Below are 22,249 nucleotides of genomic sequence, written 5' to 3'. Positions count from 1 at the left end.
TGAGCTGAGCTTGACATCGTGTCCTGCCTGAACTAACACTATGCTCAATTTTTGGTGCTAAAGAGCTGCTGGAAACAGCAATGACTTATTAAAACACAACCAGTTTTGTTGGTACAAACAGTACCAACTGTGGTCTGGAGCTAGACGAGCGTGTCACTGAGGTGACACTCCCTCCATCATCCTCTCCTTGTCCCCATGATAAAGTTAGCTCATATGCTATGTCACTTTAAACGTTGAAATGATATGTTTGAAACATGCAAATGTAACATATTTGGGGTTTGCAGAAACGCACTGTGCTGACATTTTCTTCTAGCGACAGTGCTGCCTGCAAACTAATCAATCAACATGAGAGTAAACATCAAACACTTAAGTGTGGAGTGTGATAAACATGACTGCTTAAGTGTTGTCTCTCAGGAGCAAAGTGTGAGGAGGAAGAGAAAATGTCAAAATGAAATGAGAGCAAAACATGATAATTCTTTTATCACTTTTTTCCTCCCTCTGGGCGGTGACGTTTTCCTCCCTGCTGCCTTCTGGCTGCTGTTAACACTTCTGAGACGAAACAGAAATCCTTCCTGCGGTGCTCTTACAGTGCAAGTCTCCAATTTGCTTCATAAACTCGCTTGGTATCAGGATCCTTTGGCTCGTGAACCGCCAAGGAGGAGATTCTAACAAAGTTACAGGACGCCTCACATGCTGATTCAAGCCGTCAGCGACAGCAGGCGCTCTAATTGGCGGGCGCAGTGCTGCTGAACGGCTCTGCAAATTCAATTTTAGATTCTGGGGAGCAGGAGTTTGACCGAGAGGGTGGAAGATACTGAGAAAGAAAAAGTGTGTGTGTCACTTCCTCTTACATTTCCAAAAGTTAAAATATTTCATCTAGTGTGTGACTTCTAAATTCTCTGGTAGATGATAATAAACATGTAATATTTTCCTTTTAAATAAATGTATTGAAGTAAAGAGTACAATGTTTCCCTTTGAGATGCAGTGATGACATTTACAAAATATGATGTTACTCCAACAAGTCAATAAACCAAGATGTTGTAAACGATACCAATTCAAGCCAGGTTAGCCATTGTTAACTACCATTTGACAAGATCCATTGATAAGAATGCATTACGCTGTATTTTTTCGCATACAAACACCATAGCAACATGTCCACAGATACAAGTTAGACAGTATTATGTGTATAGCTGTTATTGTGAGACACAAGTGAGACAGAAGTGCTAATACACCGTTTATTACTACAGCTTTCAACCTGTTGATGCACAGAGCAGCTGTCTTTAATCTTGAGGTTGTGGTTTGTAAGATTTTTTTTGACTTTCTGAGTCAGAAATCTGATTTTAGGGGGCGTTCAACTGGGAACTTGTAAATTCCGACTTTCTGTCTTCAGGGGGAATGCACCATATGACACCAAGACCTCAAAGAACATCACAGAAAAATCCATGCTGTGACTTGGTACTGAAACCTTGAGATTTCTGTAAAAACTGCATTTTTTGGATGGCTAGCACTTATGTTCTTGAAACTGCTGAGAAACCCCCGTTATTGTCAATATACCTATAAAAGCCAAACATCCTTTGAATACCTCAAGTGTCTAGTTTGGTGTTTTTAAGTTTCACAGGGCTGTGATTATCCAAGAAGTCACAATAGGTCATTTTATACAGTGATGCACATTTCCAAAAGGTCTCTCTCAATTATGGCTATGATGGGGACTAATATCATCATACATAATTAAAGCTGGGCTCATTAAATCCACAAGAGTCTCAATTTTCACTCACCAAAATATAACCTAACTTTGGAGCATTATTTTACCCCCTGCTTGAGAAGCTAGCGTGACATGATTGGTACTAATGGATACCCTCAGTCTTCTAGTTTCATGTGATACCAGTATCAGTCTAGTTTAAACTCAGCCTGCTGCAGCCTCTTACAGACAGTAATGTTGGCCGGGATCAAAAAGGTGTGTTAGGGGCATGCTTACCTCTCTGTTACATCACCTTTACTTTTAACAACACTAACTAAGTGTTTGGGATCTAAGGACACGTACTGTTGAAGTTTTGAAAGTGTAATTCTTTCCCATTACTGCACGATATATAACTTTAGTTGCTCCACAGTTCATTATACGCCTCACGTGTTCAGTGGGAGACAGGTCTGGACTGCAGGCAGGCAAGCCTAGTACCTACATTCTTTTCATACAAAGCCACACTGTTGTAACACATGCAGAATGAGTCTCATTGTCTTGCTGGATTAAGCAGGGATGTCTCTGAAAAAGATGTCGTCTGGATGGCAGCATATGTTGCTTTAAAACCTGTCTGTGAGCCTTAACTTCCCCATACCATCACAGATGTTGGCTTTGAACTTTAATCTGGTAACAATCTGGATGGTCCTTTTCCTCTTTAGCCCCAAAGACACGTCGACCATGATGGACCGGTCAGACCACAGCACACTTTTCTTCTTTGTGTCAGTCCACCTCAGATGAGTCTGTGGATGTTGTTGACGGCTACGCCATATGTATGGGTGTTCTCATGGCCTGAATGGAGAAGGACAGATCCATCATGCAGCACTTGGTGTCCAGAGGCAGTCTGGTGACTGTCACTTATCCCCAGGATGTCCAGGTGGTATCTTTTCATCTGACTGAGGACTTGTGCTGTCTTGGTGGTCTCGTACATGGTTCAGACATTCCATGTTCCAAGGCAAATCTTGGATTTTGGACCTGGTAGACCCTCTTACCCTCTTTCTCTTTCCTGCTACCGTTTAGGTGGCTGGGGTCTACTAAGTGCCTGGTGTCAATACTTTTGCTCGTTGTAATTACTGTAACTGTGCGTTCACACCACACGCGATGTCGCTTCGGGCGATGCGTTTCAGGCGATAAGAGCGATGCAATGAAGCCATGACGCGTCCATCGCGTGTATGGCTTGAAGTTGAAAAATTTGAACTTTTCAAGTGACATCGCGTGACGCTGTGCCGCGCCATCCAATCGGCGTTGATATCCAACCATTCATAAAGAAATTATATGCTACTAACCGGAGACAGATGGACAGGCGCTCCGCAGCTGGGATGGAGCGCCTGTAGTTGGTGTCCAGGCGGGAGATCCTCGCACCGATACGGGCCAACAGGTCCTCAAACTGGGCCAGCATCAGCCTGAAGTACCGCTGGAAACGACCATCATTCAGACGCAGCTCTTGCAGGAGGTGATGATATTCACCCAGCTGTGTGCGTTTCTGGAGGATATTGTGAACCCAGACACGGCGGCGTTTGGGTCTCCGATCCAAATCAGATGTCCACAACAGATAAAGAGCAGCTACGGTAGTTAACTCAGCCATGGTTGAAGAGAAAATAGCGGGAGGTGAAGAAAATTGCGGGAGGAGGGTTGCGTCATCGCGATTAAAGCGATGAAGCGATGATCAAAAAGGTGGCATTTGTGATCAAGCGACGCAATACTCGCGTTACAGGCGATGACCTCGCGTCCATCGCGTTTGGTGTGAACGCACGCTAACAGTTTATTTTTTATGGGGCGGCGCTGTCAGCGCTACGCCCCCAAGCCTGGAGGGCCAGTGTGCTGACTTTCGCGTGGCTCCTCTCCTGAGACCAATCTAGTATGGCTGAACATGACCAGGAGCCACAGACCCACCCCCAGCATAGCTTTTAGCATCCTAGAAGCACACAAGGTAACAGCACAGGGAGAAGTCTGGATGCTGTTGATATTTGTCTTTCACTTTGCATGGTAGAGGCTTAACTTGCATTTGTAGATGCAGCGACGAACTGTGTTCACCTACAGTCATTTTACAAAGTGTTCCTGTTCCTCCAGTGTTTTAATGCAGTGCCTTCTGAAGGATTGAAGGTCATGGGCAGTCATTATTGGTTTTGAGATTTCCCTGGATCCTCTGAATCTCTTGGTGATATTATGGACTGTAGATGGTAAAATCACTTCATTCCTTGCAACTGTACGTTGAGAAAAGCTGCTGTTAAGCTGTTGGACTGTTTGCCCGTGCAGTTTTACACAAAGTGGCCTTCCTTGCTTCTGAACAACTGAGCCTTTGGAGGATGCCTCTTCAATACTTATTAATTCTACCATTATTTCAATCAGGAGAGACAGAAGATTGGAGTAAATGTAATATTTAATACAGAATACGTATGTACAGATTAACAGATGATTTGTGCTGATTAAGATTTAACAGAAGTGTTTTGGCACTTGGACACCAGAGGGAGATATTTTCAGATCGAGGGACATCTGAGCAGCAGCAGGATAAATCCCCCCATGGAGTCCAGACACTGATGGTGGTGGCGGCTGATGACTCTGAGGCTGCTGAGGCAAATGAGGCTGATGAATCCCCAAAGACTAGGTGGTGATGGGGAGGTGGAGGGTGCACATGACGGCAGCAAGAAAGACCTACTGCAGTTACATATCAACCAGTATTTTGTTGCCCTTTTTGTGAAGAATTGCAGGCATCAACCTCAGAATGAGTGTATATTTCTTAAAAGAATAATGAAGTTTATGAGTTTGAACATTAAATAACTTGTCTTTGTACTGTATTCATTTTAATATAGGTCAAAACCGATTTATGAACCGTTGCATTCTGTTTATTTATGTATGACACATCATCCTGACTGTTTTGGAACTGGGGTTGTAAAAGATTTAGGAAACTCTCTTTTTGTGTTACTTTCCCTCCACTGCAGCTCAGCAAGAAAACACTGTCTGAGAAACAGATTTATTTTGTACTAAAAAGGCTGTAACGTTTGAAGAGCTGCTCATTAGCTGGAGTTAATGAGAGCTGAGAGGTCGAATCTGAAACGCCTCCTCATCAACAATTATCGATCTCACTCTGGTTTTCTGCCACTGTTTTTTTTTTTTCTTCACTTCCAGCTAGACTTAATCTTCTCTCAACAATCCAGCTCTAGCTTTCCTCTCTTTCTTTATCTCCCACTCTCTTTATTTTTTACCTTCTTCGTTTTTTTCTGGATTTTCTCCTCCTTTTAAATCCTTCACTCACAGTCCCTCCTCCATGTTGTCTCAACATTTCTTTTTCTGTAGCCTTCCTCCACGATCTTTTCCTTCTTTGTCCTTAATCAGTTTCCTCTCTTAGACTCTTTTCTCTTTTCCTCTAGCACACTTTGTTTTTAGATTTACATCCTTTCTCAACCTCCTCATCTCCTGTCTTGAATCTTAAAGTCTGTCGAGGTGTTCGTGGTGTCTGTTCTGTGGTTTCTTCAGATATTATGACCTTTATTTACAGCTGATCTAATCCTCTTCCTCCTCCTCTTCCTCCTCCAGGTCTATCTATTCGTAGCGTCTGCTGGCGAGCCGACCGGATCCTGGCGGGAACGCAGGATAGCGAGATATTTGAGGTGAGAAAAGAGACAAAGGATAGGAAACAAAAACAGCCCCATGCTGTTCCTTCTTGCAGAGATGTTTTCTATTAAGAGTTTTATTTTGGTGAGGTGAACGCTGGCTCCTCATTGGCCCTCACGTAGTTTACCTCACTATAACAGGTTATACCAAGTCAGTGACAGTCACATGAAAAAATGAAGGGTCATTTACTTAAGAAAAGCCCATATGATAGAAAATAACATTTTGTGCTTTTAGGAGTGTAAGTACCTCGAATTTGTATTTAAGTACAGTGCTTCAGTAAAAGTACTTAAAACTGAGCCTGAACTTCATAGTTAACATTTGGAAGTAGCATCATTTAACAACAGTGGTAGAAAATGACGAAGCATCTGTCTGCATGTGTCCAGGTGATGGTGAGGGATCGGGACAAGCCGCTGCTGATCATGCAGGGACACAGCGAGGGCGAACTCTGGGCGCTGGACGTTCACCCCAAAAAACCTCTGGCAGTCACTGGCAGCGACGACCGCTCCGTCAGGTCAGTGCAGGAACACACATACTGGGAGCTGCCCAGTATAACCACAGGCTGTTGCAAGTAGATGCTTCCCGCTCCACTGGGAGGGATCACAGGTGTGACGGTTTCTGCTCGTCTCCAGCATCTGCTCGCTATTTGCAGGAGACTCCTCAGAGACCAATTATATATAAACATAGTCACAGTCGGCTGAACACAGGTGATAAACAGCAGCAGTAAAGACAGAGAGACGTGTCTGGTTTCCTCGTTTTCTTTGACTTAAGTTATAGGGTTTTTTTTCAAATAAATTGCTACAACAGTCAAGTATCAGTTTTAGAAGGACCCAAATGCAGAGCAGCAGGCAGGTGTGAGGGATAACAGAAAGTCCAAATGACAGGAGAACCAAAACTAACTGAAAACCTACCGGGATAATTCGGTGAACTCAGGTAAAAAATCCAAACACAACACAAGACACCAGGCAGGAAACATTGCAGGGAATGACACCAAGAACACGGGGATGAACACAGACTAACTGACAAGGAAGAAAGGGAAATACACGGGTATATATATGAGCAAGTCTTACTCTGAAGTCGTCGAAATCTGGCGCTTGGACAGTGACTTGCAGTGTCAGACACAGACGATTAAAGCCATCCTTTAATGCTGGCATGATTCGTGGTGGGTTGCTGTTATAGTTTGACGGCGCCCAGCGGCGTTAGGGGGAAATGTGGTGGACTGACACGCCACATGTCCGGTCAGATAGGTGCTACTTTTATATATTTCGTGAATATGACCTCTGGGTTGTAAAACACAGTGGACATCAAGACTAAAGTTCAGGTAATAGGAAACGTATGAGTTGTTAAGTTCCTGTAATGGTCTATAAGAAGTGTGTGTCAGACTAAAGGTATGTATATCTGACTGTCACTGTGTCCACAGGTTATGGAGTCTGGTGGATCACGCCCTCATCGCTCGCTGTAATATGGAGGAGGCGGTGCGGAGCGTGGCGTTCAGCGTGGATGGATACCAGCTGGCTCTGGGCATGAAGGACGGATCCTTCACTGTGCTGAGAGTCAGGTAGTACACACACACTCACACACACACACATACAAACATGGACTGAATTACAACCTAACACTGCTTTATTGTAATGTGTCTCAGAGACATGACGGAGGTCGTTCACATCAAAGACAGGAAGGAGGTGATCCATGAAATGAAGTTCTCTCCAGATGGAGCATACCTCGCTGTCGGCTCCAACGACGGGCTCGTGGACATCTACGCTGTCGCCCAGAGATACAAGAAGGTAGGGATGGAGGCACATCGTCAGGTTAGGTTGGTTAAGGAATACTTTACCCCCTGTGGTACGTTTAATTTGTGAAGAAAAACTGAGCATAGCGTTAGCTCAGGCAGGACATGATGTCAAGCTCAGCTCACATCCCAGCTACATCAGCTGATCTCAAACAGCCCAATCAACTGATGGAGCAGCTGATTGATATAAGGGAGTCAGCTGATAGATCACATAATTCCTTTCTATGCAACCAATAGGTGAATCTCATTCAAGGCGCCCTATTTAAACTGCTCTGACCTGCCTACTGTTGCTGCTTCATCTGCAAGCAGCTTCACAACCCTCCTCCACCCCAGCTCCTCCTTTTTATGCTGTGTCTGACTTGGAAATGGAAATAAAGGTTTCTTTGACTAAAGTGGTCCTGACTGAACTTTGTTGTTCTTGCATTCCTCCATGTTAAACAAAGAATCCAAAAAAACTGAGAAAATTCTTGATAAATTTATGTCATAGACGACCACATTTACCAACACCAAAACTGTTTCAAAACATTTACAGACTCCCACACAAAGTTCAGACAGGGAACCCTCTGAATGAGACTTAGATTATTGATATATAAATGATCATTTCAGGGGTGAAGGCTAATTTAGAGTTGAGAAAATAGCAATCAAGGTCCAAAAAATACTTTAGAAATTAAAGTTTTAAAACAATGCCTGGGAATTTTCTCTCATCTGAATCAACAGAAACTCCCTCTCACAATCTGACTGGTTATTTCCTCTGTCTGCCTGCCTACCTGCAGGTAGGAGAATGCAGTAAATCCACCAGTTTCATCACTCACCTGGACTGGTCTGCAGACAGCAAAATCCTGCAGAGCAATGACGGCGCTGGAGAACGCCTCTTCTACCGAATGCCAAGTGAGTCTCTCTAGTCTTTCAGCCTAATGCTCCTCAAATTTTGGGAACTTTGTAGAATCAAGAGAGATTTTTCCATATTACTGCTTACAGGGCAACGATGTGCATCATTCTGGCCTTTGGACATGGCGATGCATGATGATGTCAGAGTAACGAAGCTGCACTCACACAAATTACAACAAAACATTCTCTCACGCTTAAAGCAGAGTGTTAGTCAAAATGTTTTTGTGAATAAAGGTGTGATGTAAGAATAAAGTCTTGAGAAAAGGGAAAAAATCATGATCATACCAAGGAAAAAATTATAATATTTTGAGGTAAAATCATAATTTTACAAGAAAAAGTAGGCTGTGTGTTAAGGACTAATGTGGATCTCTTGAAGTTATATGTTGTATCTATAAGAACCTTATTATCTTTAGGGTGCTTTCACACCTAACCTGCTTGGTCCGGTTAAAACAAACTCTGGTCTGTTTGTGCTGTTAGCACGGCTCGTTTGGGTTGATGTTAAAGCTGTCAGTCGAACCCTGGTGCAGACCTAACAAGCGAACCGAGATTACACCAAAAGGTGGGTCTCTGTCCACTTTCAAACAAACTCTGGTACGGTTTGTTTGTGGTGTGAAAGAAAACGAACCAACCACAGGATTTTATGATTATAAATATGTGATTTTAGCAACAGCTAAATCAACAATAAATCCATCTGCTGATGGTGAAATCTGCCTGTGATCTCATAATTGATTCTGATGTCCCATAACCTATACTAATGCATACATGTAACCATGGTTACACATGTGCACATCAGTGAGGGTATTTCCCGATTAAAAAGTCGTTAAAACTGCCATTGTTGAATCCAACTCTGTGTACTTTGTCTATTCATTAAGTCCATTAAAAAGTGCATGACAGTGATCCCACAGTATAAAGCCCCGAATCATTACTGTAGAAGACGCCTTCTTTCATCCTGTCTCTGTTAGTCATTATTCATAACATACATTTGATTTGCAACTTAATAACAGCCTCCTAATAATGCTTACAATCACTTATTTCTCTATGAGCTCTTTGTGACACCAAAGAACAGAAATATAAACACGTTAGAAGCATTAAAGTGCTGCTGCATTTATTTCTCCTAGGATCTGAAAAATGTCCCCTTAGATCCCGAGTCCCCTGTTGGAGAATGTGTAATGATGCTAAGACACACTGTTAGATACAAGTGCACACACACACACACACACACAGTCAGATTCATGCATGTATTCATGAACTGAATAAAATGGTATGTCTCCAGTGTACCTATCAGAGGAGGGAGGAGACACATCGTGATGTGACAAGATAAAATGACTGAGATGGAGTGAGGCATGAGGCCGACTGTGACATAAATTATTATAAGATGGAGTGATGAAAATGTTTAAATCCTTCAGCCCTTGTTGACTTGGTGACACTTGTGGTTACCGTGGTAACAGCGAGTGCGGTTTGAATACTACATTACTCTATTCCGGGGGCAGCAAACTCTCCTTGAGCAGCTACTTTGTCTTTGTTGTGTTGATAAAGAAGTCAGCCAGTAATTGTCCTTCCTTGTGTTTTCATGCTGCGCACACAGACAGTAGTTTTCACAGCAGCAGCAGCAGCAGTGAAAGGAGTTGGTTATGTTGAAGAGGAGCTGGAGGTGTGCAGCTTTTCATCTGCTGCTGACTCTTCATCACCCCCTGACACATTTACAACTTGTCCGCTGACACCAGCATCAGCTAAATCACTGTCGTTGGGTTTTCTAGACACATTTTTGATGAATGATCACAACCAGTGCTAAACTCAGGAATAAATGTGTTGTGTTTCTGTGTCTGCCTCACAATGAACGCCATCCCCTTGTTCTGAGACGCTTTTAATGTGAAGCAGCAGCAGTAGGAAATTAGTGGGTTAGAATTAGCATTAAGGAGGAGAGTGAGCAGTAAACAGTGAGGCTGATATTAATGAGATTAAACTGTGTTCGATTATTTGCTGCATTGTGTCCTTTGTATCCCTTGATCATGTGAGGCCAGATTGAATCCAGCACAAATTCATTTAAAGAGTTGTAATTACAGAACGTTAATACATTAATTGAAAAAAAACATCCATCCATACATCCCTCTCCCCACCAACTTTTTCCAGGTCCTCCTGGGGCATTGCAAGGTGTTCCCAAGCCATGTGTTGTGTGTTCACCTGGGGTCTCGGATGTGCCCAGATGAACCTCCAATTTTTTAGAAGGTTTTATTGCAGAAAAAATGCCAACCATAAATGGCATAGAACATTGGGTTCAGTGTAATGAAAATCATAGGGTGCTTTCACACCTGCCCTGTTTGATTCGGTTCAGTTGAACTCAAGTTCGTTTGCCCCCCTAGGTGCAGTTCATTTGGGCAGGTGTAAACACAGCAGTCGCACTCGGGTGCACACCAAAACAACCGGACCGAGACCTCTTCAAAAAGGTCTCGGCCCAAGGCAAGAAACGGGCAACTTAGCTACAATTCCTGGTTTATATTTAATCAGCGCTGCTTATTGTTACTGTTTGATCTCAGTTTTGTCAGCCTCCATTTTCACTATACAGGAAACAATATAGCACCCACTTCCTGTTCACAATCTCTCACTATTAAAGCTAAACGGGGAACTAAAATATGTTTCTGAAAACATAGAGGTACAATTGTAAAAAAAAGGTACAATTGCAGAATAGAGAGACAGAGCTGTCTTGCCCTTAAGCTGGTATTGGAGCTAGTGACAACACCAAAACTATGTCAGTATAAATGGGACAGCTGGCAGGATGGCATCAAGAATGGCACAGGTGTGACGTGTTATGCATGCAACCCATTGAATGGAGATTTAAAAAGTAGCTGATAGCAGTTAGCAGCTAACTCAACTCAAAGAAGAAGAACAGTGGCCAAAAAGGTCCTTAAATTTGGAAATCAATGAGGTCCAGAAGCTCCTTACCCTCAGAGCATAGGTTGAGATCAGTCGCAATATAACAGAGATGAAAAATGTGGCTCTGTGGCTCTATAGGGCACTCTGTGTAGAAATGGCTTTTGTGTCAGTGGTGGTGGCATGGGTGTCTGGAAATACAAAAATGCCGAAGAACAGTCTGTAGTTCAAGCAACAAGCCAAGAGCCAGCGAAATGATCTAGGCTCTAGTTAGATGGAGGGCATTTACTCATAGGCCAATCTGGAAATCCATCGGTTTAAAAAAAAAAAAAAAAAAAAAAAAAAAAAAAAAAAAATTCTTCCTTTACCGCTTGAGGAGCAGCCCGGAGTTTTTCGACTAACCGGAAGTGAAGGGGCCTCACACCCTTCATTTCCGGCGGTGCCCCAAGGGAATCGCTGTGTTGTTTACAAATACTTCAGGTAAAAACCCAGCAGAGTTTAGCTATATATCACATTTTTCACGTCACTATATCACCGTGTAGACTAATCTGATGTTTGTTAAGTCTATAAACACAATGACTGAACAAACGTTACTATTTCTGTGTGTACGTAATTAATATGGTTATTGTAGATTAGCTGGGCTAACCGTTAGCTGTTAACGTTAGCCGTTAGCGTTGTCTATAACCATAGACTGTATAAAAATAAGGTAATAACTCAATAAACGGTCCATGAATAAAATATTTTTTCCAGCAAATATCTTAGTTACAACATGATTGAGCTAGCAAAGCAGTGTTGTGTTGCTACGTGTGGTATTTATTCAGTTATGGGAAATCACAATGTCTAGAAAGCATCAGTGGCTGCAGCTGACAGGGACAGTTAGCAAAGCTAACATCAGGGCGTCATCTGTTAAAATCCTCCCCTCATGAAACTACTCCAGTTAGCTCAATCATGTTGTAACTAAGACATCCGCTGGAAAAAATATTTTTTTTCACGTTGACGAGACGGCATTACTGGAGCGGTCGCTATGGACGCGCTATGGACGCGGAGCTTGCTGTTTCTGTAGGTACACATTTCCTGGGGACAAAGCCCCGCCGTCCCCCCCCCTCTAGTCGTCTTTCACACAGGGCTGCCGACAGATTCTACACTGTAGATTGCAGAATCTGTCTTGAGAGATTACTCATAGGCTAATACCCACATTATCATGATACAGAGCTGGTTGAAAATAGGTGAAGTATCCCTCTCAGGATTTTGACTTTTAGGACAGAAATAGCAAAGAAAAGCAGTCAGGGAGCGAATGAAGGAAAAAAGACAGGATCAAACACACACTTAAGACTTCAGGAGACAGTGTGGGCAGTGCTGATGTAACAGACTGTTAATTGTCTCCACATAAGATTTTACACACAAAACTTCCACTGAGAGAAAACCAGCTCTGCAAATCAACTCGGAACAGATTTCAGTATGGAAGATTAAAATCTGCACCATCCACGTTTCCTTTTCTCGCTTCTGTCCATTACAAATGATTTTAACTGATAACAATGTGCATAGAGGCTGTTTGTTATCGTTAGCATCTACACAGAGATAAACTGGTGAAAAATGTGCTGCAGAAATGAAAAGGTTCATTTATTATTTCATTGCAGTGGGGAAGCCAATCGTCAGTAAGGAGGAGGTGAAGGGTCAGTGCTGGGCATCCTGGAGTGGCGTCCTAGGCTCAGAGGTCAGCGGCATCTGGCCTAAATACTCTAATCTAACCGATATCAACGCTGTGGATGCCAACCACGCTGCTGCCGTGCTGGTTACCGGAGACGACCTTGGTCTTGTTAAACTCTACCGCTTCCCCTGTCTGAGGAAAGGTCTCTACCTTCTTTCTTTACATGTCTTTATACTCTCTCATCTCTGCTTTGTTGTTAAATGTGAGTCATCTGTTGTCTCCAAGGAGCCAAATACAAGAAGTACATTGGTCACTCGGCCCATGTGACCAATGTCCGCTGGTCACATGACCTGCAGTGGGTGCTGACCACAGGTGGGGCTGACCACGCCCTCTTCCAGTGGAGGTTTCTACCAGAGTCAGTCATGAATGGAGGACTCGATACCAACATACAAGGTAGGGGAACTGGGTGGAGGAAATCTTTGGGGTGAAGCAGGTCAGAGGAAGAAGAACAAAGTGGAGTCATTCAGGAATTAGAGTCAAGTCCAGATTACAATAGAGTAGATGCTGTTGTTCCAGTGGTCACTATCAGGGCTGTGGACTTCCGTGAAGTGGTTCCAGGTTTTCTTGAGAAGGTTTTAGGGATCTTTTTGGAAGTTAGAAGTGCCCTGAAAATGTTTCTTTGGTGAACTTTGGGGTTTCTTGAGATTTGTCTGTTTCTACTTTTCCACTGAGGCAGTTTGTGTGCTGGTTCAGACCCGGTGCCTTATCTGGAACCAGTTGTGGAAAGTCAGTCAGCTTTAGAAGTCCTTGGGAAAGTTTCAAGGCTCTCAAAAATGGTTCCAGGTTTTCTTGAGCATGTTTTAGGAGACTTTGAGTTCCAATGGTATTGTAAGTGTTTCCAGGTTTTCTTGATTAAGCTTTAGGGCTCCTTATGAGCTTTTCAAGGGTATCAGAGGTGTTTCCAGGTGGTCTTTAGCAGACCTCATGAGAGTATATTGTATTGGGTTTCTTAGGTAGGCTTCAGAGGTTTCTATGAGAGTAGGCTCCAGTTTTTCTTGACAAGCCTTTATCGGTCCTCAAGAGAGTTTCAGAAATCCTTTTCAGTCCCTCTAGGATGTTGCAATTGCACCAGTTTCAAATTCAGCCAACCCATTTGAGTTCTGGGTAACCTCCCAATTATGTAACGCTACCGCAAATTTGACTATTTAAAACTGGCGAAATCTCATATTATTGTAGAGCTGCACACAGTGTTTTAATTCACTCAGCCCCTCCTTTTCTTGCCCCTCCCTCTGTTTGCTCATGAGGCTACTGCTGCACCTGTGACACACAGCAACAGGTATAACTGCTGGCATTACACCGCTAACATTACCTAAAGTTTATTGATGGGTTTAATGACAGAACTGAGTCGTTTTGGTGTTGGTGTGAGTTTGTTGGGACTGTTTAACTGGTCACTGTTGGATGTTAGCGGCTGCTGCTGTGTTAGCTTGTGCTAACAGGGCAAAGAGAACAGAAGGAAACCCACACCCCTACCATCACAAACAGATTCTAATTCTGTGGGAAACACTGAATGCTCATAAGAATAGGCTCCAAATCCGAGACAGCGTCAATACTGTTTTTGAAATTTTCACTTGCCTTTCAAATGCCTTAAAATATGGTAACATGCATCAAAATATTTTAGAAAAAAATGCAATTAATCATGATTTTCAGGCCGCAACAGCCACAAAAACAAATCAAGGTATCCTGGAGGGACTGCCTTTATATGGTTCTGCTTTTCCTTAAGTAGGCTTTTCGGATCTTAATGGGACTTGCAGATGTCCTTGAAGTAGTTCAGATTTTTTGAGTTGCCTTTAGGGATCCCTGTTTGTTTTTCTGAGTGACTGAAAAGGTCCCATCGGTGGTTATAGGTTTTCTTGAGTTGCCTTTAGAGTTCCTTTGTGATTATTTCAAGGGTCCAGTAGTTGCCCGCTTGTCTATAGTAGGCTTTCGCAGACCTTTTAAGAATTCTTTAAGAGTATATGGGTGTCTTCAGTAGGCTTTGGAGGTCCAAGAGTGGACCTAAACTGGTTTAGATCAGTGAGTTTAACAACTCTTCTCTGTCTGTGTCTCCTCTGCAGACAGTCATGGGGACTCAAACAGTGAGGAGTCAGACAGCGACGTGTCGGATGTCCCGGAGCTCGACTCCGACATTGAGCAGGAAACACAGATCAACTACGACAGACAGGTACGGCCTGCACGTCAGAAGCGACTGTTTCCATGGTGATCCATAGTCCCTGAGCAAGGCACCGAGCCCTCAGCTGCACCAAAGTGGTTTCTCAGAGCTGCTTTGAACATGTTTAAATGTTTTTGCTGCTGAGTGTATTTTAATGTAGGGCTGCACCGTATCAGCTCCTCGTTCTTATTCCCATCAGCCACAGCGCAGCAGGGCTCTGTGCAGTTGCCATGGCAATCCCAAAACACACCTTATCTCCAATGCCAGCCGCTGCCTGGCACACGTGCCTGTGACTACCGTCAGTAGTCACAGGCATGCGTGCCAGTGTTGCAACAATGTGCTGTTTGGAGATAGAGCTCAAAGTGTGTGTGTGTGTGTGTGTATGACAGACGAAGAGAAGGAGTGCATGTGTGTTTAGATTTACCACAAACTCCAAAGTTTAATTGGAAAGAGCAGGAAAACATGAATTATTATAATTATTTTATTTCCCCATCCTTGAGCTGCCTTCCTACTCTCCCTGTTTTTTTTTTATCATCCTTCCTCCCTTCAGTTTCCCCCTCTCTTCTTTTCGTCCTCGTGGTCAAGACTGAAATATTTCAACAACTATTTGATGGATTGGCTTAAAAAAATACAAAGACATTTATGTTCCCCAGATGATGAATCCTACTCAATTTAGTGATCTCCTGAAATTTCCTCTGGTGCCTCCATGAGGTTGACATTTTGGGCATTTCATTAAATGTCTACACATGCATTGGATCCATTGCCATGAAATTTTGCATATATGGTGCTCAGAAGGTGAAGCCTAGTCTTTCTTCAGAGAAATATCACTTGAATGGATTGTAATGAAATGTAGTTCAGACATTTATGTTCCCCTCAGGATTAGCACCTCAGCAAGATGCCTGATGAGCTGCAGATCACTGTTTAAGACAAACAACAATGATTTTTTGGCGACCTTTAACAAAGCTTCCACCAGTGTTTGTGGCACCGACCCTGGCTGTTTTTTTTTTTACCAAACCTGTGTGTCTTTAGGAGCATATCGCAGTGTCTCCCCATGGAATTTGAGCCACCCAATGTGTACTCATCTTAACTTGTCAAATATCGCCAATTTGTCAGTGAACTTTCACGTCTACGTACTGTATGATGTGCAAGGTATCCTCCTGCGTCTGTTTTTGATGTTCCAGGAAGGCTTGTCAATTACGCTTGTTATATGTATTGTGTCTTTTTCAAAATGCAATTCTGTTTTCACAGGAAATGCACAGTTTCTGCTTGTTTGATTCATACCCCTAATCCCAAATGGATCCCTTACAGACTCGTTGACTCAAGCCCTAAGCCCTTACAGACCTAGGACCAATTCCATTTCTTCCCCTTAGCGCTTGTCTTGGCCCTTCCCATTGTTTTTGCGCGTTCACGTGAGGGGAAGTGGTGTCCCAATTCTCCGTCAGGTTAACCTGAAAAATACACTTACAACGTAGGTAAAACATCTCATTTTTATGTTTATGTTCTTGTGCAACAAAAGCACATGTTTAAGTTTAGAATAAAACATATGACGGTTTGGCTCACCATTCACATGGGATGTGAACAGCTGGCTCCGGACTGAAAGTTTGATGTTTGTTGGACCCATTCATCTTCCCTCCCTCCCATCCACCCTATAGGGACTTTCCAGTTCTTTATATTACGTAGTAAGCGGCAACGTTACACGCATCATATTGCAGCAAAAGGCGCCTTTTTAGATGTCTTCTGCTGCAATGTTTGGCTCACACACACACCCAGAAAGAAGAAGAAAATATGAATATGGATATGGATATTATATTCTGATAATTTTAGATGATTTGCAGTGAGGAGCAAATAGGAAAAGTTGTGGAGAAAACAGGAAGTCTAGATTCCAGTCACAGCGAAATGGTGTGTAACTCACAGCGCTGATCGACCATGACGCTCCAGAAATATGCAGTCTCTTGTAAATGGAAAGCAGCGTGAAAGTGGAGCGCTGCCAGTCCCAAACCTCCTGGGAGCAAAGTCTCTCCCTGTGAAACTCTCAGACGGCTGAAACACGCCAACTCACCCTCAACAGAATAATTTGCATGAAAAATGAGCGGGCGTATTTTCTGCTGAGGGTGAAAAACAGGCTGTGTTCAGTTTCATTTTCTAACTAATAAAGAGAAGCAGAGAAAGGCGTGGACAGTAGATGTCATGCCGTTATTTTGAGGTTATGTATCGATTATTTTGTTGTAATGAAAGGGTCTTTCAGGAGATGATCTATGATGTCATCGTCTTGATAAATACATTTCAAAATGAAGTTAATCAATGAAGGAAAGGCAATCTCTGACAAATCAGTCCGTCACCCAGGACACCTCATATCCTGTTGATGGGACACTCTGAGACTTTACATCACAAAATATTCACAGTGCAACATGAATAAAGATTATACTATTTTTTTCATTTAACTTTAATATTATTCTTCATCTTACCTCTGTTTGGGGGATAAACAGGCTCTAAGTTTTGGAACTACAATTTTAGGAGGGTTGTAAATGGGTAGTGTAAAGTATGGATTCAGTGAGTCATCCACTGGTATAGCATATGTTTACATTTTGACAAAGTGGTGCCATTTAAAGTATGCCAAATTATCTTTTAGCAGATCCATTAACAATGAATTCTCAAGGAAGTTCTGCACTTACAAGGAGCAACTTCATTCTATAACTTCTAAGCAGTTTATGTGAGTTTATTCATGATGTACACTCGATATGACGATATCCTCGGGAAGCATAAGTCACCCTAAATCTAAAAATATGTGTATCATGTCAGTGTGTTCAAATCTGAGTTATGACTCTAAGAAATGGTATGGATTTTGATGCAAATTGCAGCACTTGAGTGCTAAGGGTTTTAATTGTGATCCAGAACAACATCTTCCAAGGACAGAAACAAAGATTAACATAAAATGTGTTGTGCATATTTAAGGTTGAAGGATGAGGATGTTCACAAGAAATATAAAAATCTAGTAGACCTCTGCAGTGAAATTTCACATGACACATTGTTTGGGTTAAACATGAGTATGTTACAGTTCTGGAGGATTATTAATGTACACCTCCTCCTGTACTGCCTTAATATGCACATTCAGCACATCCAGTGCATCAAAACATTGTTTTCTAGTTGGAGCCGCGCCTCGTTTTCAAACTGTATGGTTTGACTAAAATGAACAATGACAGCAATATAGTCCACGATGAGCAGCGCTAAAATCAACCTGCGTAGTTGTCCCTCCATTGTGACATTAGAAAGTGTCACATTTATCTTGCAAGTGTACTCTTCTTCAACGTTTGGTTTACTTCCTGGATTTTTCCCACATGGAAATTCTGACCAATCAAGAGCTTTATCTGGTCCGCTTGTAAATGCTGCCGTGAGAACACGAACCAACTCTAGGCAATTATACAACTTTGGAACAAAATTGGTCCCTGATTCAGACCAAAGCAACATTTTTATGTTAATTTTTAGTTGTTGAACCATTAATAAGAATTTTCTGTTGTATGTGTAGGAAATGAACATCTCTGTGTTTGTTTGTGTGTGTGTGTTTATGCAGGTGTATAAGGAGGACCTGCCTCAGCTGCGACAGCAGAGCAGAGAGAAGAAACAGCAGGTTGGATCTCTGAAGAGACAAAAAGGACCAGATCAAGGCCTCCGGCTGCAGTTTGTGCACGGGTAACATTTCAGTTTGTCACTGCTTGTTTATATTTACAGCCCCTTTCAGACCTGCACGTCTTTACTCACTGGCAGTTTTACAAGCACCTGAGTCACTTTACGTTAAAGAAAAGGCCCCAACATGGGTAGAGTGCTCAAAAAGCCTGGATTTAAAAGTTTGGTTTTTATTTTTAATCACGCTATTTTTACATGAATGTTGTGTGTGTGCAGGTACCGTGGTTACGACTGCAGGAACAACCTGTTCTACACACAGAGCGGGGAGGTGTTGTACCACGTGGCGGCGGTGGGCGTGGTCTACAACCGGCAGCTGCACAGCCAGCGCTTCTACCTTGGCCATGACGACGACATACTGAGCCTTAGCATCCACCCGCTGAAGGACTATGCTGCTTCAGGACAGGTGTGCGCACACACACACACACACACACACACACACACAAGATCTGAATAAATGATCTATATATTTGAGATTTGTAATCTTGAATGCAATCAGTGGATTCAAAAAGCATGTAATGTGTGTGTGCAGGTGGGGAGGGACCCAGCCATCCATGTGTGGGACATCCAGACTCTTAAGTGTCTGTCTTTGCTGAGAGGTTTCCATCAGAGGGGAGTGTGTGCTCTGGACTTCTCAGGTAACCTGTGTGTGAACATCTGTCTTTATGAGGACTGATTTAGGTTTCAGTCCTTAAAAGTGACTCCTCAGATCTCTCACTTTTTGGCCTTCAGGTCAACATACACTCTTCCTTTTTTTGACTCAGTCAGTCCACCACTTTGATCCAGACTGAAATCTCTCTGCAGCTGTTTGATCTGCATTAATGAAGGAGGTAGTCAGGAACAGCAGCTATGATCTGTGTGGTGCATCCTGATGAGTTCATACACATTGATCTGTGATGACACTCGTCAAGATGCTCTCAGTTTGCAGTATTAAATAGAAAACAGCAAAGATAAACAATGTGTGTGGGTGTTTTGAAGCGCGCCACATACTGCCTGTGTGTGTTGCCTTTAAGTCTTGTTAGTCTGTATGCACCTAGGGCTTCATTTATAACTGCTGTGTGTGCTAAACTCCTGCACGGGCCCTTTTTGAAAACCCACACCCAAATATACCCGTAAAGCTCAGTGTCAGAACCGACCTGTTACCCGTCATTATGTCTAAGCCAAAGCCGCACCCGCCCTCACCTGCAACCTGACCCACACCCATGATTAAACACACACAGGCTACAGTCACTCACATTAAGCTAGGTTCTCTGTTCTTGAATTACAAATCCAGTGGAGGAAAAATCTCTTTCACTGGCTGTGCTTGATGCAAAACATTCAATGACTGCCAGGTTAGGAAACATCTTAGCATGCTCCCTTCACCACCATAAAACCTCAAAAGGATCCTCCTTGAACTCGATGTAGGCCGTCACCTCATCCCTGGGCTGCAAAGTTTCATGGCTCCACGTCAGTGATTAATGTGACGACGGGGTCAAAGGTTCAACTTGTGTCATTGACTTTCAAAATAAAAGCAATTGCAGCTTGATAATAGTGATTTAGATGTCAAACCCGACCGTGTGCAGGACCCTGGTGTGCGCACTAAAAAAAGGCTTCTAATGTGCGTGTGCTTCTTGCAAAGCAAAAATGGGATTTAAAGAAAAAAACTTGGCGAGGGAATGTGTGCACCTGTATGGAAATTCTGACCCATGTGTATGCACATTTTGGAGACGGGAATTTCACAACAAAGATTTTTTTTCTTTTTGGTGCTTGTGACCCATACCTTTTCCATAAGCACCTTTAAATTGTAAAAATTATAAGATTACTTAAACCTCAAAACAAATTCCTACCTCCACTTTAAGATCTGACCTTTTTTTTTTTTTTTTTTTTTAAAGTTCAGGTATTGTTTTTTGTGTTGAACTTATTACATTAACCGCAGCAGCAAGAAGCTTCCACTCGCTGGATTTGTTTGTTTGCAACCTCGGAATATGAGACAGATTCATGTTTGGATAATTCCAAGTTGATGTGGGATTTATAAAAGGAAACGACGCACTGGTAGGTGTACATTCAGTTTCATAAATCAGAATATTTTTTTGGCGTACGTAGATTTCCTCATTTGTACGTGCGCAAACATTTAGTGTGGATTCTCTACAAAGTTTAATAAATGACATCCCTGATGACTGAGAGACCATTTATATCTCACAGATCCCCTCAAAGTCTCCGAAAACGGAGAAGTAAAGCACCAGTCCTCTAAATTATTCTTAGTTAGTCTCGCCACCAGACAATCAGAGATCTCCGCCTTCTGATAGTCTGGGGACACTCCTTTCTAAAGTGTGTTTAACACACCGGTGAAACGGCCGGCAACAAAGCAACGCCTCTTGCATTTTTGAAAAGGACACGCCTTCTCGGAAATGTGCGCTCCTCCTTTTTTCGTCCGCAAGGAAACAAACACACAGAGAGCTTGAAAATGGATGCAGAGAGATTAAACTCCGTTTTATCAAACGTGTGCTCATCCGTGAAGAAAATATTTTTTCCAGCGGGTGTCTTAGTTACAACATGATTGAGCTAACTGGAGTAGTTTCATGTCGTATCCGACAACGGGAGGCTTTTAACAGATGACGTCCTGATGTTAGCTTTGCTGCTGCTGTTAGCTGTCCCTGTCAGCTGCAGCCACTGATGCTTTCTAGACATTGTGATTTCCCAAAACTGAATAAATACCACACATAGCAACACAAAGCTGCTTTGCTAGCTCAATCATGTTGTAACTAAGATATCCGCTGGACAAGATATTTTTTTCACGGACCGTTTAATGAGTTATTACCTATTACAGACACCGCTAACGGCTAACAGGGCTAACAGCTAACGGTTAGCCCAGCTAAACGTGCACACAGAAATAGTAATGTTTGTTCAATCATTGTGTTTATAGACTTTACAAACATCGGATTAGTCTAAACGGTGATACAGTGATGTGAAAAATGTGATATATAGGCTATATATATAGCTAAAAGCTCTGCTGGTTTTCTACCCGGAAGTATTTGTAAACAACAAGGCGATTCCCTCTATAGTCCGGCCGGACGGATGAGTCATGGCCTTGTAAAAGATTATGTTTGTTTCTTTTAGTTGGTGAGAATGTGTCGCCGCAAACGCGACAAACATCCACTAACTTTGACGGAGTTTTCTGCGAGCGCGGCTGAGCCATTTTGTACCGCTACACGTGTTTCTAGTGGGACTATGTTTACAAGCACAAGAGTTCAGCGAGCCGCCGAAGGACTGCCCTGCAGATTTACTATTGGTTCTGCAACGTAGGAAGTTTTTTTAAACTCTGAAATTGTATCCGACCATCTAAACACAAAATCAGGGAGAAAGTCATCAGTCTTTAGTTAAGCAAAGCGTCTAAAGACTGACTTGTGAGTCTAATTCTTACGTACAATACTTTAGTAAAAGTATTAGATTGAGATTCAGACACATGCAATGAAATTCAGGTGCACTCAAGGACCGGGCTCATATATAAAAATAAGTAAATAAATGCCTCCATTCCTCTCACATTCTACACAGTTGTAGATACCACACAGTCATTGCCAATGTATGCAGTTAAAATGGGGTAAATAATAAAAAGTTCTCATGCATATTTTTGCACATGAAATAAATGATTGTGCGGAGGTTCAAACAGGTGATGAGCAGGCTAAAATTAATCTTTTAGGAGGTGAAGATGTCATCCAGGGCAGGTAGCTGTTGTTGTATAATGCTCTGTGCAGTTTTTATGATTCTCTACAGAGGCTTTTTATCTACCATACCACCACACAAGGATGCCGTATGTGAGGACACTCTCAATGGAGCAGCAGTAGAATGACA

The 22,249-nt window shown here is 42.6% G+C and overlaps 1 protein-coding gene across 4 annotated transcripts in view; it reads left to right on the top strand.

Annotated features, from left to right (window-relative positions):
- LOC117248507 (echinoderm microtubule-associated protein-like 6) overlaps window positions 1-22,249 on the top strand; it is a 124,734-nt gene that overhangs the window by 57,598 nt on the left and 44,887 nt on the right. For all 4 annotated transcript variants that reach the window (XM_033613657.2, XM_033613656.2, XM_078161008.1 and 1 more), the window contains exons 8-18: window positions 5,267-5,340; window positions 5,728-5,855; window positions 6,762-6,899; window positions 6,984-7,125; window positions 7,904-8,018; window positions 12,524-12,736; window positions 12,820-12,987; window positions 14,649-14,755; window positions 18,312-18,430; window positions 18,641-18,827; window positions 18,954-19,059. In XM_033613657.2, coding sequence (XP_033469548.1) covers window positions 5,267-5,340; window positions 5,728-5,855; window positions 6,762-6,899; window positions 6,984-7,125; window positions 7,904-8,018; window positions 12,524-12,736; window positions 12,820-12,987; window positions 14,649-14,755; window positions 18,312-18,430; window positions 18,641-18,827; window positions 18,954-19,059 — 1,497 coding nt within the window. The remainder of the gene's footprint in view (window positions 1-5,266; window positions 5,341-5,727; window positions 5,856-6,761; window positions 6,900-6,983; window positions 7,126-7,903; window positions 8,019-12,523; window positions 12,737-12,819; window positions 12,988-14,648; window positions 14,756-18,311; window positions 18,431-18,640; window positions 18,828-18,953; window positions 19,060-22,249) is intronic.

Source organism: Epinephelus lanceolatus, chromosome 17 (assembly GCF_041903045.1).
Source record: "Epinephelus lanceolatus isolate andai-2023 chromosome 17, ASM4190304v1, whole genome shotgun sequence".
Taxonomy (NCBI): domain Eukaryota; kingdom Metazoa; phylum Chordata; class Actinopteri; order Perciformes; family Serranidae; genus Epinephelus; species Epinephelus lanceolatus.
The sequence above is the reverse complement of the archived record's forward strand: the minus strand, read 5'-3'. Positions and strand labels throughout refer to the sequence as shown.